General features: G+C 47.6%; 1 protein-coding gene across 4 annotated transcripts in view; it reads right to left on the reverse strand.

The window, feature by feature from the left end:
• Positions 1-7,092: 7,092 nt before the first annotated feature.
• GCNA (germ cell nuclear acidic peptidase) overlaps positions 7,093-15,280 on the reverse strand; it is a 21,853-nt gene continuing 13,665 nt past the window's right edge. For all 4 annotated transcript variants that reach the window (XM_019536333.1, XM_019536336.1, XM_019536332.1 and 1 more), the window contains 4 exons: positions 13,701-13,839; positions 10,548-10,752; positions 7,412-8,127; positions 7,093-7,357 (listed from right to left, as the gene is read on the reverse strand). In XM_019536333.1, coding sequence (XP_019391878.1) covers positions 7,878-8,127; positions 10,548-10,752; positions 13,701-13,839 — 594 coding nt within the window. In that variant the 3' untranslated portion in view covers positions 7,093-7,357; positions 7,412-7,877. The remainder of the gene's footprint in view (positions 7,358-7,411; positions 8,128-10,547; positions 10,753-13,700; positions 13,840-15,280) is intronic.

The following is a 15,280-nucleotide window of genomic DNA, read 5'->3' on the forward strand; positions in this document are numbered from 1 at the left end:
AGTTTACTATCGTTCTGTTTCTCCAAGGTTCTATTTTTTTTCCTGTCTGTCTTAAGTAGAAATATGCTTGTAAACTTATAGTGTCAGAAGATTCCTTTGAAACAGACAGGTGGGTGATTCCCCTTGCTGTATGGAATTCTCCCTGTGATCACAGTATAGCCCTAAATAAAGAAAAGCTGGCTCTGTCAGTTCTGATTCAACCACAATGCAAAGTTTGATTTCTTCCACAAAGGGTTTCTTCTTATGCTGAGGTGTGATCAGTAAAAGGGCAGGTTATGGCCCTGTCTCTAACCTCTTTATCCCATTTGGGGGGTTGTAATCCTTTACTTCCTAAGAGGAACTGGAGCATCACTATGAAATGTCATTGCATCTTCATTTCACGTACAAAAAGTGTAATCCGAAAGGACCCAGGTTTTCCATTCACCATGGAAAAATGCAGTAAAACCCACCATTTGTCATCTTAAGGAATTAAAAAACCTGGTTTTTCTCCTTTAAATGAGAAAAATCCAGCTTTTCTCTTTTAAAGGTGAATAGCATGAGAAACAGTGGGTTTCTCCTTGCAGGCTGGCAGAGTTCCACCCTGCAAGGTGCTTAGGGGAACAGGAGGCAGTCAGCAAGGGGTGCTGTGTGCATGTACACATGCACACACCCGCCCACAGGCTGGAGAGCACCTCCCCACACATAAGTCAGGTAGGGTGGGGAATTGAGGCACCCATAATTAGGGAGTGAGGGACTTGGGCAGGGCTGGGGCTGCTGCCTAGTTGTAGCAATGCATGGGGCTTAGGGCTGCAATGCACAGCAACAGGGCTCAGGCAAGGAGTGGGGAAGGCGCTTGACTCCCTGCCACTGCACACACGCCAGGGGGGCAATGGGGGGCACATACCCCCCAGATTTATGCACAATGGGGGCGGGCTGCCCGCTGCAGGCTTGGTCTTCCCACCCAGCTGACCTCTCCCCCGAACCTCTGTGGCCCAGTAGGCAAGACCTGACACAGCAGGGCAGTACAGGGCCACCACCATGAGCCCTGTGCCACCATAGCAAGTTGCCCCCTGCCTGCCAGACAGCAGCAAGGGTGGCAGCAGAGTTCTTCCCCTTGGTGCTGCTCGGTGAGCACAGGGTGCTTCACCATTGTAGCGTGGGACTCACAGAGGTGGCACCAATGTTCCCTCTGCCCTGCTCTCTACTTCCATGCCAGGTCCTGCCTACTGGGCTGCAGAAACCCCAGGGGAAGAGCAACAGGGTGAGGTGCCCAAGGCCATAGCAGGTAGCCCGTGGACACGCACCACCCTTCACAGGCTCTCCTCAGGTCGTGCCATCCAGGAAAAGGGGAGCTGCGCTCCACTCCCCACTCGGGCTGCAGCAGCTGCCACCTGGTGCATCCAGATCCCTAGTCCAGTAACCATAGCAGCTGGGGGGCGGGGGGGAAGGGGCACATGGCTGTGGGTGGGGAGTGAGGGGCACTGCCAGAGCCCAAGGGGCTGTGCTTGGCAATTGAGGGGCACTGGCAGGCTAGGGGGCCATGGGTGGGGATTGACCAGCATGGAAATGGCCACAGGGTTGCGCATGGACAGAGTGGCACCAGCAGGGCTGGGAGCTTCTGGGGTGGACGAGGGGCACCAGCAGGCCTGGGTCAGGGGCTGCGGGTGGGGAGTGAGGGGCACCAGCAGGGTGGAGAACTGTAGCTTGAGAGGGAGGGGCAATGGGACGGGCAGGGGACCAGCGTATCACAACTGCACAGTGCAACAAAGTCATGCAGGGGGACACACATACTGGTAACCAAAGGAGGGCAGAGGGAACTCTGATACTTAATGATAAAAACCCAAAAGTAAATGCCAAAATATTTAGAATTTATTATAATGATTGAGGCACTGGTAAGATTCCAAGTGGCTTTAACACTGTAAAGATATCAGTAAAACCTGTTCAACGAGAGACAGAGAAGAGGCATTTCCTTTTAATCAAGGGAAAAAAGGTGGATTTTGCGGGGTTTATTCAGAGATTTTGGGGGTTTTTTCCCCAGAGAAAAGCAGGATCCCTAGTAGTAAGCAAGCATTCTGGGTAAGTAGCCATTCGTTGTCTCTAAACTTGCAAACCTGTCCCCACCTTGAAAGAACTGTAACCTTGCCTCTCAAAAAATTGAACAGTACCTGGTCCTTGATAACATGCATCACTGATTAAAAAACCCTCTATGTTCATCTCACGCAGCTGAAACTGTATAAAGAAGTCATCTTGTAAACTCCAGACGTCAAGCAGTAAGGGTCACTGTGAGAGTTAAGCTTCGCCTGCAAACTAAATCACCATCTCTTGTTTTAATAGGAACTGGTTAATTCACTTTATTTCTCACCCGCCACGACTTTGATGGAATAAGGTACAGAAATAAACAGTCCTGAGAGATGAAGAAGATATAGCGTCTGGGGTTCAACAAAAATAACTCTTCTGCGCAACTATTATGTCTTTCTTAGATCACTAAGGTTTTAGATATATTTAGTTCCCTCTCTCTTTGAGAGCTCTCAATTTCTTGGCTGCTTGCCCCGTTCTCCTCTGCACAGGTCCCAAGCAAACGGCAACTCTATGCCACCTTGTATTTATCCCTGATATCAAAATGTGGGGTTCTCTTCTCTTTGTTAAACTTCATACACTCTCATTCCTTTCTCTTACTTTGTTAAGTCTCTGGAATGTTACCCAATGTCTTCAGGTATCAGACTCACCAACCCAGAGGTCTCCTTCGTTACCTCGCTTCAGCTTCCCAAGTAAGTCTCTCTGCAGGATCCTTCTTACATTCCCTTCTCTCTGCCGTCTGTTATCTATCTCTTGTAGTCACTCCCTAGTTCTTCTGGGTCGCTTTCTTCTCTTTTTCAAAGCTAATTCTGGGTTACTTTCCCTTTAAATCTTTCAGACGGTCTGCTAACTCTCTCACAGCACATGCTGCCTTTGTTTATATTTTCATCTCCTCCTCCATTCCAGTATCCGCACCCCTTTCTCTCCTGGGGCTGGTTGCTAAGGTAAGTTTTCTGTTTTCCTTCACTCCCCCGGAGTTCTGTGATGGGGCAGACTTCGTGCCCTGTCACAGTCACAAACGTGTCACTGGATATGCTGAGATCAGCCAAGGAAATCCGAGCTGAAATTTACTGCTACTGGCTAAAAAGGTAAAAAAAAAAAACAAAAAAAACCCAAAACCACCAAAAAACCTATGTATTCCTTCCCCATTCATACTCTCAGAAAAACACGTGGGAATTTTTATCTGGAATGATTATACTTAGTGGACAAATGAGGCCCCTCGATGCGGAACCACATTCCATCACTGCTATAGTACCAAGCGTCTGCTCGAGTCTAAAGTGAAGCTTCTTAGGGAGTCCTGAACACTCACCATTCTTCTGCTACGCTACATTACTCCTCCCTCCCAATACTCTGATCCCAGAAGCAGCTGAGTCTGAAATGCCATGAGTAGCATGCAAGAGAAATTGAAGGAGTTGGCATGTATAGGCCAGTAATCACATGCAATGCTAATGAGCCGACCTCAGGAAACAATAATGGTCCCAGGCCTTGACTTGGTTTCCCTGCTCTCCACTCTACTGGCCGAGAGCTCCCTACCTCAGAGAAACAGGTTGGAATACAAACATTTGAACCTGACGACTACAAAACTCCCGCACAAAGGTAGAGATGTGGAATTCTGGAACTGGCCTCACACCTGAAGGACAGATGGCACGGGGCTGTGGCACCTTCCCACCCGGTACTGAGTATGCCTGTGTACTCGTTGCTGTATGTGGCTTTGCTTGGCTAAAGTGCCCGACCACTAATATCCCAACAGACCAGTATATATTTCTTGGAAGAACTTGCTTTGGCTTATCTTCTACTTCTCCAGCCATCCTGGATGTAACATATGCATCTGCTTACATGAGGGGTGCGCAAAATACTGCCCATGGGCTAGATCCAGCATGTGGAAGGACGTTGTCTGTTCCTCGGTCCTGCCCGGCCCAGGCACCGTCCAGCCTGTGCCACACCCTGCCATCCCTGGGAATGCAGCAGGGCTGTGCCTGTACTGCCTTTCTAGGCAGACCGGACAGAGGTGGCTCCTTCCAGCTGCCACTGCCACCGACCCCAGCACCATACTAGTGGCAGGTTCCCGCGCACACAGCTCCGATCCTGGCCCGCCCCACACCAGCTCTGGACTCAGGCGAGTGTAGTGGACCGGCCAGAACCCGTGTGCACAGCCCCGACCCTGCTCTGGACTCACCCACCCACTCTGACTAATGGCACCAGCAGCAGCAGCTGAGCAGAAGCTGAGCAGAAGCTGCTGCTCGGTGAAAAGAAATAGCTGTTCCTCCCCTGCTGCTGGGCCCTTTTTGCTGCAGCCACTCAGAGCCCACGCCCAGGCTGCCCTGCATCTCCTCTGCCCCGGAAAACAGCCTGGACAGCAGTGGCGGTGGCAGAGGTGCAGCAGGGCAACCTGGGTGCAGGCTCCAGGTGGCTGCAGCAAGAACAGCCCAGCCAGTGTGAGGACTGCTGCCAGTGCTCATCATGGGTGGGCGGTCTGGAGCAGGAGCCACACAAAATGGCCAGTTTTCCACACAAAAACCACCATGTACCCAAACACAGGCACACACGTGCCCACAAAAAACCTTTAAAAATCCCCACACCATTTCCCTCTCACCACACAAGCATATTTCCACACACTTACCCAATGAACACAAAATATTCCACATGTCCCACAACACACCAGTTACACAAAACGTTCCCAAATCACCCTACAATTACCACACTGTTTCCACACACAAAATCACCATATTTCCACAAACAGTTCCCAAACCACCACTTTTCCACACAAAAATCACTGTTTTGGAAAAAGGCACTATGTCACCACACACAATTACCAATTTTTCCCCCCAAAATCACATTTCCAAATAAAGAACCCAAATCCCCAGAGATGTCTCCCAATGTCACCATATTTCCCCAAATATTTCCAAAGAAACGCCTCCAAATCACCAGACTAAATGACCAACTTCCCACCCAAAAAATGACGCACTGCCACAAAAGAGGTTCCCAACTCACCAACCAAAACGGGGGATTTCCATGCAGACACCGCCCGTGCCCACACAGCTCCACGTCCCGGCTCGCAGGCATGTTTCCACGCAGCCCCCACAACCCCGCCGACACCCCCGGGCCCTCCCGCGCCGCCACTGCGGAACGAGGCCAGGCCGAGCAGCGGGGCCAGGGGCAGGCGGCGCGGAGCAGCGTCCCGCCACCACGGGGAAGGAGCGGCCGGGCTGAAGCACCGCGCACACAGCGCCCCGGGGCCGTGCCTTAGAAAACAAAGGCGCCCGGCGCCGCACCGGGGTGCGAAGGAGCGCGCGCTCGGCGCTGCCCCGCGGCGGCTCAGGCCGGGCACCGCAGCCAGCGGACGGGGCAGGGACAGAAGCAGCTCCACGTGTCCTCCCGCCCCTGCAGCCGGGCGCGGAGCCGGGACAACGGCGAGGGGGGGGACCGCTCTCACAGCACACGCACTGCATACACATCTGCACATACATTTCTGTAGTGACAAGGACGTGGGCTCCGAATAAGATCGGCACTTATTTGAAAGCAAGGAGCCCCTACTCTCCACTACAACGGATGTCTTCCAGTTCTTACTGAACAGCAACCTTTCTTCCCCTCTCTGAAACAGGGAAACAGCGCACAACTCTTGCTAGCAACGCTACACCTCGGGCCAGAACCAGCCTTGGGCCAGAAGCGGGACACGCGGCCTTCGGGGTCCGCCCCCCCCCGCAGCTCCGCACCCCGCCGGAGTCGAACCAATCAGCACGCAGAGCGCTGCACCCTTCGCACCAATCCCAACAGCCAGAGTGCCCGAGGAGGCGGCTTCCTCCCAGACTAGCCTCCAGCGGTAGAGGCCAATCAGAGAGAGAAAGGGTGGAGTCTCCCCGACTCCGCCCATACAGCCCTTCCAGCCAATCGCCGCTCGTCTCAAGGCGGCCAACGGGAACACGCACTTCTGATCGCGACCCTGCAGCGCTCCCCAGGGACATGCCCCCAGCCGCGGGCTGCCGGTTCCGTCACGGGAGGCGCGCCTGGGACCGACCATTTCCGCGGGGACGAGAACAGGGAGCCGGGGGCTGCGGGCAGCACAAGACAAACGGCGGCGGAGGGCTGCGGGTCAGGGGAAGTAAAGCATCCCGGCAGGCTGCTCCCCCGAGCCAGAAGCGGAAGTCCCCCCTGTGTCCTGTCCCGGACAAGGATCCTGCCACAAACACGCAGGCAACACTCAGCTGGTTTACAGCCCGACTCTGGCACCCGTGCATCCTGGTCCCTGCTCCTCTGCATTTCAAAATCAACCATACCATAAAAGTTGCCCCTGGCTCATGTCACCCAGGGAATGAAAACCTGCACCCAAACCCCATGGCTAAAGCTCAGGCATGGAAAAATGGTTGTACTGCCCTGTGACCTACTTGACCGTGCCCCCCCCCCACTCCCCAAAGTGTTTCCTGGGAGCTTACAGAGGGCAACAGGGAGCCATCACCTCACCTCTGTGCCTTACCCCATTCGCCTTTCACTGCTGCAGACCTGGAAGTGTTGAGGAGTTTGTGACCCCTTGCGGAGCTATTCCCAAAGACACAGAGTCGCTGTCAATCTCAAAATTTATTTAGCATGCTGGGCACTCTGAGTGAACTCAGAGGCCCCAAATAAAACTGTTAGAGGCGATTTATAGTTTACAGACAACATGCGCGCGCAGGTGGGAATTTTCCACTGTGAAGGAAAACAAGATGTTAGGTCAGTGTGGGAAAACTCTTAATCGTTTCAAAACTGGTTTTTGGCTGCATGTTAACTAATGGGGGGGCTGTATCTCTGCTTCAGACTTCAAGGCAATGAGGCCTGTGTCTCATCAGCCTGTCCTTGAAGCACTGAGCCTGCTACACCATTATTTATGATTTTGTTAGTAAATTTCTACAGAAGCACTTTGCAGGGTGCTCTGTAGAGGGGTTTCAGCCTAAGTCCATAAGCAAATACTCCTTGGGGAACCCCTTAGCCCACCCAGGGGCAGCAAAAGAGAAAACAGGCACTGGGACTTATAGAGAAATTAATTTCATTAACCGTAACCATCAGTATGATACAAAATTTGTTTTATTAATAATTGAATAAAACTTACAAAACTGATATAATCACCTGAACACATTATTTACAGTACTACACACACTGGTTATCCAACCCCACCCCGACCCAAAAAAAAGGTATCACAAATCTGTAACTGCAAAATATTTGACCTAGATTTAAGACCTTCCCTCTCTCTCAGCCCAAGTTAACTGCTTCTGGAATCTCTCTCAAACCTGGTTAAAATACTTAGGTTCTAAATGAGTTTCCCCCTCCTTAACTTCCATTGGCCCTCTATGAAATCCAGGTGTTTAGAGGTCAGTTACAACAACACTTAACTAAACAGATGCATCCGACCCCCCGCAGAACATTCTACAGCAATGGATGCAGGTCCAAACACGTCTTAACGCCTTAAGGAGACAGAAGTGTTTCACTAAGAGCCACCTGAGTGAAACAGGAGAATCGTGCAAGGAACTACTGATGAGTAGGGGCAAAAAAACTGCTCCTTCCTAGAAGAAAATTCTGCCAAATAAAGGAAAGATAAATATCTAATCTGTATACAAGGATATTATTTCCACCAATATTTTGAATCCCGTTCTTCGAATGCAACTAGCTCAGACCTTAAAGACTTCTGGCACCTTACAAGCTGGGACACAAACAACAACAAAAAACTCAACAATTCACTGAATCCCTGCTGCAACCCTTCCAAATTAGAAACTAAATTGTAGCCAGCTAGACCGGTCTGCTTTTTCTAATGCTACAAACTCCTGTCACACTGAAAGCACACAGCTCAGATACATTTAAGAATCTAGGAGCCTGGTCTTTGAAGCAAAGTCAGCACTTAGCTTCCGCATGACCTCTGCATGGCTCAAAGCATGCTGCTTTTTCTTGGTAGACCCATAGTTTTCTTTCACGTACTTTGCAAACGGAGTTAGCTGTGTTCGCACAGGAGTACCATCCTTCCTGCTCGACTGACACAAGACTAGCTGCCCCTGACAGTGTGCACACACAAAACGCTCCGTGTCCAGCGACTTGGAGTGACGCCCAATCCTAAAATAGAAGAAAGAAAATGTAAAGTGATTATATAATGGCATTTCACCAGGGGTGTCAAACCTAGCACCGACAGGCCTGATCCATCTAACAGAACGGCTCAGTTGGGCCTACTAGCCTACAGGTGGGCCACCAGAAGTTGGGGGTGTAGCCTGCCGTAGAATCTGGGGCCCTTAAGCCCAGGGGTGGGGACAACATGACACTCAGTGACAGGAGACCAAATGAGGATTGATACAGCTTTGGTTGCCCTTGGGCTGTTTCAGCTGTGGCTGCTGCTGTGGCCTTATGTCCTTGGCTGCCAGCCCCACCACTGCCCCATGCTGGGGCTGCCACCACAGCCACCATGTCCTGAAACATGCTGCTTCAGTTCTGGCACAGGGCCCAAAGCAGGAGCCAGAGCATAGTTATTTGTCCTGTGCCAAAGCTGGAGCTGCCAGCTGGATCCAGCTCACAAGGAGCCTGTGGTCTAGATCCAGCCTGAGGCACAAGAGGAGACCCACACCCTGATATCAGGCAATAGTGGTAGGAGAGTTCCCCAAGCTTCAGACCAGCAGTGTAAGTTAGTCTTCTAATATTTTCTGCTACAGTTAAGAACAGCAGTCTCTATTTGTGTGCAGGTTAAGTGTTCTAAGCATGTCTGTAAATATGTTCAGGGCCACTCTAAGGGTTGCATTCAATTAACCACACAAGCTGCATGCCTAGCTGCTCTGCCCCATGAGAACTGTTGGGGCATCCCCTGGGCTCCTGCCAGGCTGCCATGCAGCAAATCGCTGTGGCTGTAGCAGCAGCTGCAGTCTCCAGGCATCCCCCATCCTTCAGCTTGTGTTCTGTGCCTACCTGGGGGATGGTGCAGTGTGGCACAGCATAAAGGGTATACAGGCCCTCAGCCTCACCTCACAAGTCATAGCCCCCTCACTATTTTCATTGCCCTCTGCTGGACTCTCTCCAATTTGTCCCCATCCTTTTCTGTTGAGACAGGACTCCAGATGTGTCCTCAGCAGTGCAGAACAGAGGGGAAGAATCATCTCCCTCAATCTGCTGCCAACGTTCCTACCAATGCATATTGGCACTGATAAAAGTAAAATGGACATTATCTGCAATAGTCTTTTTTTGGCCGATGTGGTCAGTAATGTCACCAGTAAATGCCACGTGCGTGCACGCGCACAGCCGCAGTGCGCACATAGCCAGGACTGCAGCTGGGCAGCCACTGGTATCAGCCCAAAAATTCTTTATCGGTGCACCCCTATGGTATGCCGTTAGCCTTCTTTGCAACAAGGACACATTCTTGGCTCATATTCAGCTTAACAATTCGCTGTAAACCGCCCCCACCCCAGGTTTTTTCCTCTTTAAATTACAAAAACTACTGTCGTGCTAAAAAAGGTCATATGGGTTCTCTCTGACAAGCCCTGTTAGCAACTACAACAATAAAATCTCAATGTGTAACCATTATCCCCATCTACTACCTAAGCACACAGGAAGCAGAGTGCCACTTACAAGTTATATACAAGCTCTTCACATAGCTACAGCAGTCTCTCACCAGCAAGTCTACACAAGCTTGTAAGTGATCAGTAACTCTTTCACTAACACTGCTCTGTTAGAGTTGGAAATTCAAGTGATACCCTTTGCCTCATGGCAACATAAAATTTTAGTTTTTATCCAACTACCACAATACCTTCCTAACATTACTTTGTCTGTGGGAGGTGAGTCCTGGAGAAGATATCTGGATCCCAAGATGTAAGCAAAGTGGAAAGTCTGAATGCCCAAAGGAAAAACCTCTGCTCTCATGGAGAACAGCACTGCACAAAATTAACTTAACTATTTTGAAACTGGCCACGTGTAGCATTTTTAGACAGAGCTGCAAAATTTTAAATCTATAAGTAGTGGCCAAGAGGGACTCATCTCCAGCAACTTTGGTCCCATTTGGTTGCTACTCTAGACTGTATGCAGAAATCAGTAGGCAATATTTTGATTAACAGACTAAAGAAGTCAGGCCACGGAACTGAAATGGTCCCTTCTGGGAGTTACCCTACAAATCTTCAAAAACTCATTGTGGTCCAGACTGCTCCCCTTAAATATCTGGTCTTACCTCCCCCCAACATTTTGTTCTCAAAGAAGCCGTTAAGTAATTATGATGCTAATAAGAACAACAACGATGGTGATAAATAATAAGCAGCAGGGAAATTGAAGTCTCATAAGGAAACTGGAAGAGAGATTGGTAGGGGATCAATGTGAGGCTCTTTATGGTTTTAGGACAAAATAGGTGAAGTAATACAGACAAATTCAGTCCATTCCAGTGCCAACTGCAAATAATTTTAAAAGATCTAGTTTTAAAATAGACAGTTAGTTAGTTGTTGGATTGGGGAGGTAAAGAAAGTTAATAGATGATCCCAGGCAAATGGGAGCAAACAATGACTACTCACGTGGCTTTGCACACAGAACACTCATAAGTGAATTTGTATTTAATCTCATAGCTGTGGCATCGTGTCACCATTGGCAGCTCTGGATGAATTACTGTTGATTTCTTAGCATAAAATCTCCAAATCGGTCCATGTCCATCTCGAATTCCATTGATAATCCACGTGGCTGCATGACAAACCTCATGGATCAGTGTGTCTCGAAGCCGGTCTTGGGGAAAGAGAAGAGGGGGAAAAAATTAAGTTGCTTGCCATCCCTAGTGGATGACACCACTGTCACCAATGCCAGATAAAGTCTTCACTCTGATAAAAATTGCACAGACTGCTTAACGCAAGATTTTCCACACACTATTCCCTCCAAGTCAGAGGGCACGTCATCCCCTGCTGTCCTCAGTGTCTCTGGGGTGATAAGAGGGTGACTTCTTAGAATCATAGGACTGGATGGAACAAGGGTCATCTTGCCTGACCCTTGCACAAATGTTGGACAAACCTAAGAAAAGTGCCACACTGGGTCGGACCAATGGCCCATCTAGCCCAGGATCCAGAAGTGGATGGTAGAGAGAGAACCATGAACCTAACGGATCTAGAATGTTCCATTCCCCATTCAATACTCTCCCTGACATCCACCATTATTGGTTTAGAGGTGCCAGAGGAAACATCTCCAAGCATTCTGTTCAACAGCTGTTAACAGATCTATGATCCAGGAATGTCTTGTCCCTCTTTGAATTTGAGCGTACCATCTGTCTCTACCACCTCCTGTGGCAATGAATTCCACAAGTTAACTATGTGTTGCTTGAAAAAGTACTTTATCACGTTAGCTTTAAACCTGTCACCCACTCATGTCAGCAGATGCCCCTTAATATTGTGGGACTTGGTGAATAACAGTTCCCTATCCACTTGGTCCACATGCTTCATGATTGTATAGACCACTATCATTTCCCCCTCAGCATTCTCCTTTCCAAACTGAAGAGTCCTGGCTTATTTACCCTTCCCTGGTATGGCCATTGCTCCATGACCCAATCATTCTGGCAGACTTTCTCGGTACCTTTTCTAATTTTACTACATCCTTTTGGGGATGTGGGGTCCAGAACTGTACACAGTAGCCAACACGTAGGTGCATTTACAGATTTGTGTAGTGGCATGATGATGTTCTCCATTTTGTCTTCTGTTCCATTCTTAACAATGCTCTCAACAGGTGTTTTTTTTGTTTGGTTGGTTGGTTTTTTTTAGGTACTACTACATAAATCAAGCCAACACTTTTAGAGAGCCATCTGTATAATGATTTCAAGGTCTCTTTTTAGTGCCGTAACAGCCACCAGACATGTTGTTCCTATACCACCCCACCCAGGTGCCCATTCAGCCTTTTCTTGAAAATTTATACAACTTCTCTAGACAACTTACTCCACTGTCCTCCTGTTTTTAATGTTAGGAAGTTTTCTAAAACAATGTTGCTGTGTAGATTAAGAACTTGTTAGAAATTGTATGTTTTTCTGCATCTTTCTTCCAACAGGTATCAGGAAAGTTAAATGCCCCATTGTTACTAATTTACATATTTACAGATATTCTGTTTGAAGAATGCCTTATTCAGTCCTTCCTGATTTGGTGGTCTGTAGTCAACCCAGGTTACTTTTCTTTACCCTCTAATCTTCACCCAAATGCACTCACAACTGCTCTCTTGCTCACTTCCCCTAGGACATCAGAGCAAGCACATGCATTCTGGACAAAACAGTGTAATGTCTCCTCTTTTTAACCCCTCAAACCAGTCCTTCTAAATCAAACTATACCCCCTCTAGTACTGATATTCTAACCATGTGAGTTCTCCACGACACCTACTCCATGTAAAATAACTTCCAGTTCATTCTGCTCAATCCTCATGCTTTTATTGGAATATAGGAATCAAAGCTACTTTGCGGATTTTCCTGATGTTTTTTTTCTCCCTCTCATCTTAACCCCATTAGTTTTCCCCCTTTTTTCAACAGCTAAGCCTCTTTGCCCAGCCTTAATCCTTAGATCCTAATTGTACTTCAGTCATTATTTGTCATCATTCTCCACAAACCTAGTTTAAAGCCTTCCTCAGCAAATATCCTCCATGATGTAAAGATACCTTCCCTGCACAGCTTTCTTTTTCCCAGACCATCACCCCAGGTCCATAGTTGTGATCTCTTCATTTTAAAGCCATAGTTATGCAATGTAGATACTGTGAGCACCTACACATGTGCCCAACACATTCTAATTAGTATGTGTCAGAGCAGACTCGATGGAGTTGGCTGGAGCATGCCAATTAGCATGCTCCAGCAGCCTCAGCATAACATCTATTCAATGTCCCATGCTTCAAAATGGCAGCAAAGGCACTTTAACTAAAGGTCACTGAACAAGCTTTAGTTAGTGTTCCCACCGTCATTTTGCACCGCGGCAAGCTGAACATGCAAGACGCTGTGGGTGCTTTAATTAGAGTGCCTCCCGAGGGCCACTCTGATTCAAGCGCTCCCCCCCGTGGAGCACATGTAAAGATGCCCTGGGTACACATGCCTGATGACAGTTGTGTTGCTACTGATTTAAGATGATTTTCAGTTGAACTTTGCCCTACCCAAGCTCTTATGCTGTAGTACAGCATGATTGTTTTAATGATCTATCAATAAAGTTCATTCATTCAGAGGTAACTGAAGCATTTTAGACAGTCAACTGAGAACAATTAATATAGTATTGAGAGTAGGGCTTTTTCCCTAATCAGCCTCAATTGTGACTCCACATCTTCTGAAAAAAGTGTGTTTAGCTGTAGTGAACAAACTCAGTTCTCGAGGAGCACCTGCAATAAAGCACAGCCTTTAAAACTCTTAGAAACGCACTTTGAATCATGATGCCCATAAAATCATTATCGTTAATAAATAAATAAAGACCAGGCCCTCATATAATGCTTTTCGTAAACAGATTTCAACATGCTTTGCAATATTTAATGTACTTAATATTTAATGTATCCTCACAACAGGACGATGCTATTATTCCCATCTTATGAATGGTGAACTAAAAAAAAAAGACCAACTTATTTAAGTTCTTACAAACTTTGTGCCAGGACAATAAATAAAACCCATGTCTCTGCATCCTAGCCTAGAACCCGCCCAGTAAAGCAATTAAGTTCAATATCCTTCTTTCCTTCCTTACCTGCAGAGTCACAAACTTTTTCAGAGAGCTCTATCCGAGCATAGCGCTGCAACTCAGGACCTTTTGTTTGCCCAGTTACACAGTACCCTGCTGTCTTCCGCATCTTTTTATTCCAGATGATTTCCATTTTCTCTGGTAACTGAGAGAAAAATAATGAAATGGTGCATATCATCTGCGCTCTCCCAACAAACATCTCTTCCTCAGGCTTTTCCCTGGTGTGCGCTATCACAGCCATAAGCAAAAGGTGTTTATCCACGCACATTAGGACTGAGATCTGGGGGGAGGCAAGATTTAAGAAACTCCTTTTGCCTTCCCCACCTCTTTGGAGGTTGGAAGACTTTGCTCTCTCTTGAGATAGACCGCATGAAGCAGCTGCTTGAAAGCAGTTTTAAGCAAAAACAAAATAGCAGTGAAACAGTCAGCCACATAGCTCAACTGAAGAGAAAAAGAAGAGTTAACATCTCTAAAACTAGCTGTTGCCCCTGGCCATGTTGACAATCTCTTCTCCAAGTGCTCAGAGGAGAAGACTCTTCCCATCACTAAACCAGGCTGTCAAACCCTTGATGAGGGCAGCATCCTATATTCTCTAAATGTTCCACAGAGGCTAAAGCCTGTCCTAGGAGACTGAATAGGGAGATGAAACCAGCTGGTTAATGGTGCTTACAAGATTTTTTCACAGGCTTAACTATCAAGTTTAAGTGCAACCTTCATAACCTACACTCTCCAGTTTATTGAGGCTTCTTTTTAAACCTTAAAAAAACCCAAAAAACAGTTCTCTCAACATGAAGACTAACAAACTGATCAAGTTCTTCAATCTGACCTTGTCTTGTTCCAAAACACCCGAGAAGGACCTTCCTTTCAGACTCTAGTGCTGCTGCACGCAGCTCTTGAGATTACAAGTTCCAAAACTCTGAGCCAGGCTATTGGTCTACAGAGAACTGGCTGATCAGGTTGGTTCCAGCTTTTTTTAAGCAGGCAGCTTAAACCTGATCTGATCAGGGCATACTGCCACAAAGAGCAAGAAATCACATTCCAATGCCACAAAGATGATGGCAATCCAAAAAACTGGACATACAAGAATCAAAAGCTTCCTCAGGCACAAAAGCCTCCCAAAAGCGGCCTAAATATATTTCTATCCCAATTGCTTTTCTAAGCAAGCAAGGAACTCATTCAATTTCACAAGTATGTGATGTGATCACAAGTTAGTCTTGCAGTAAAAATGCAACAAATGCGGTAACAAATTTGATACTTTTTTTTTAAATTTATACCAAATAATACCACTACAAAGTTATCTATCACTTTGCAGGTCCAAAACACAGTTTTAACTACACAGTAAGAAATATGCAGTTGCCCTCTGAGACAACTGGATATTACTGCCATTTTATGACTGGGGAAAGCTGAGGTTCAGAACAATGCAATTTGCCCACTGTCAGCACCCAAGTCAGTGCCAACCTGCGACTAGAATTTAGGTCTTCCCAACTGTGATCATTCCTCCAGGCCTCAGTGCTTTAAAGCCAAGTTACTGTTGCTCCCGTAAGCAAGCAAACTAGTATTAGCGGGTGTATACATTGGGTGCATGT

This window comes from Crocodylus porosus, unplaced genomic scaffold (assembly GCF_001723895.1).
Source record: "Crocodylus porosus isolate Cpor-Errol unplaced genomic scaffold, CroPor_comp1, whole genome shotgun sequence".
NCBI lineage: Eukaryota > Metazoa > Chordata > Crocodylia > Crocodylidae > Crocodylus > Crocodylus porosus.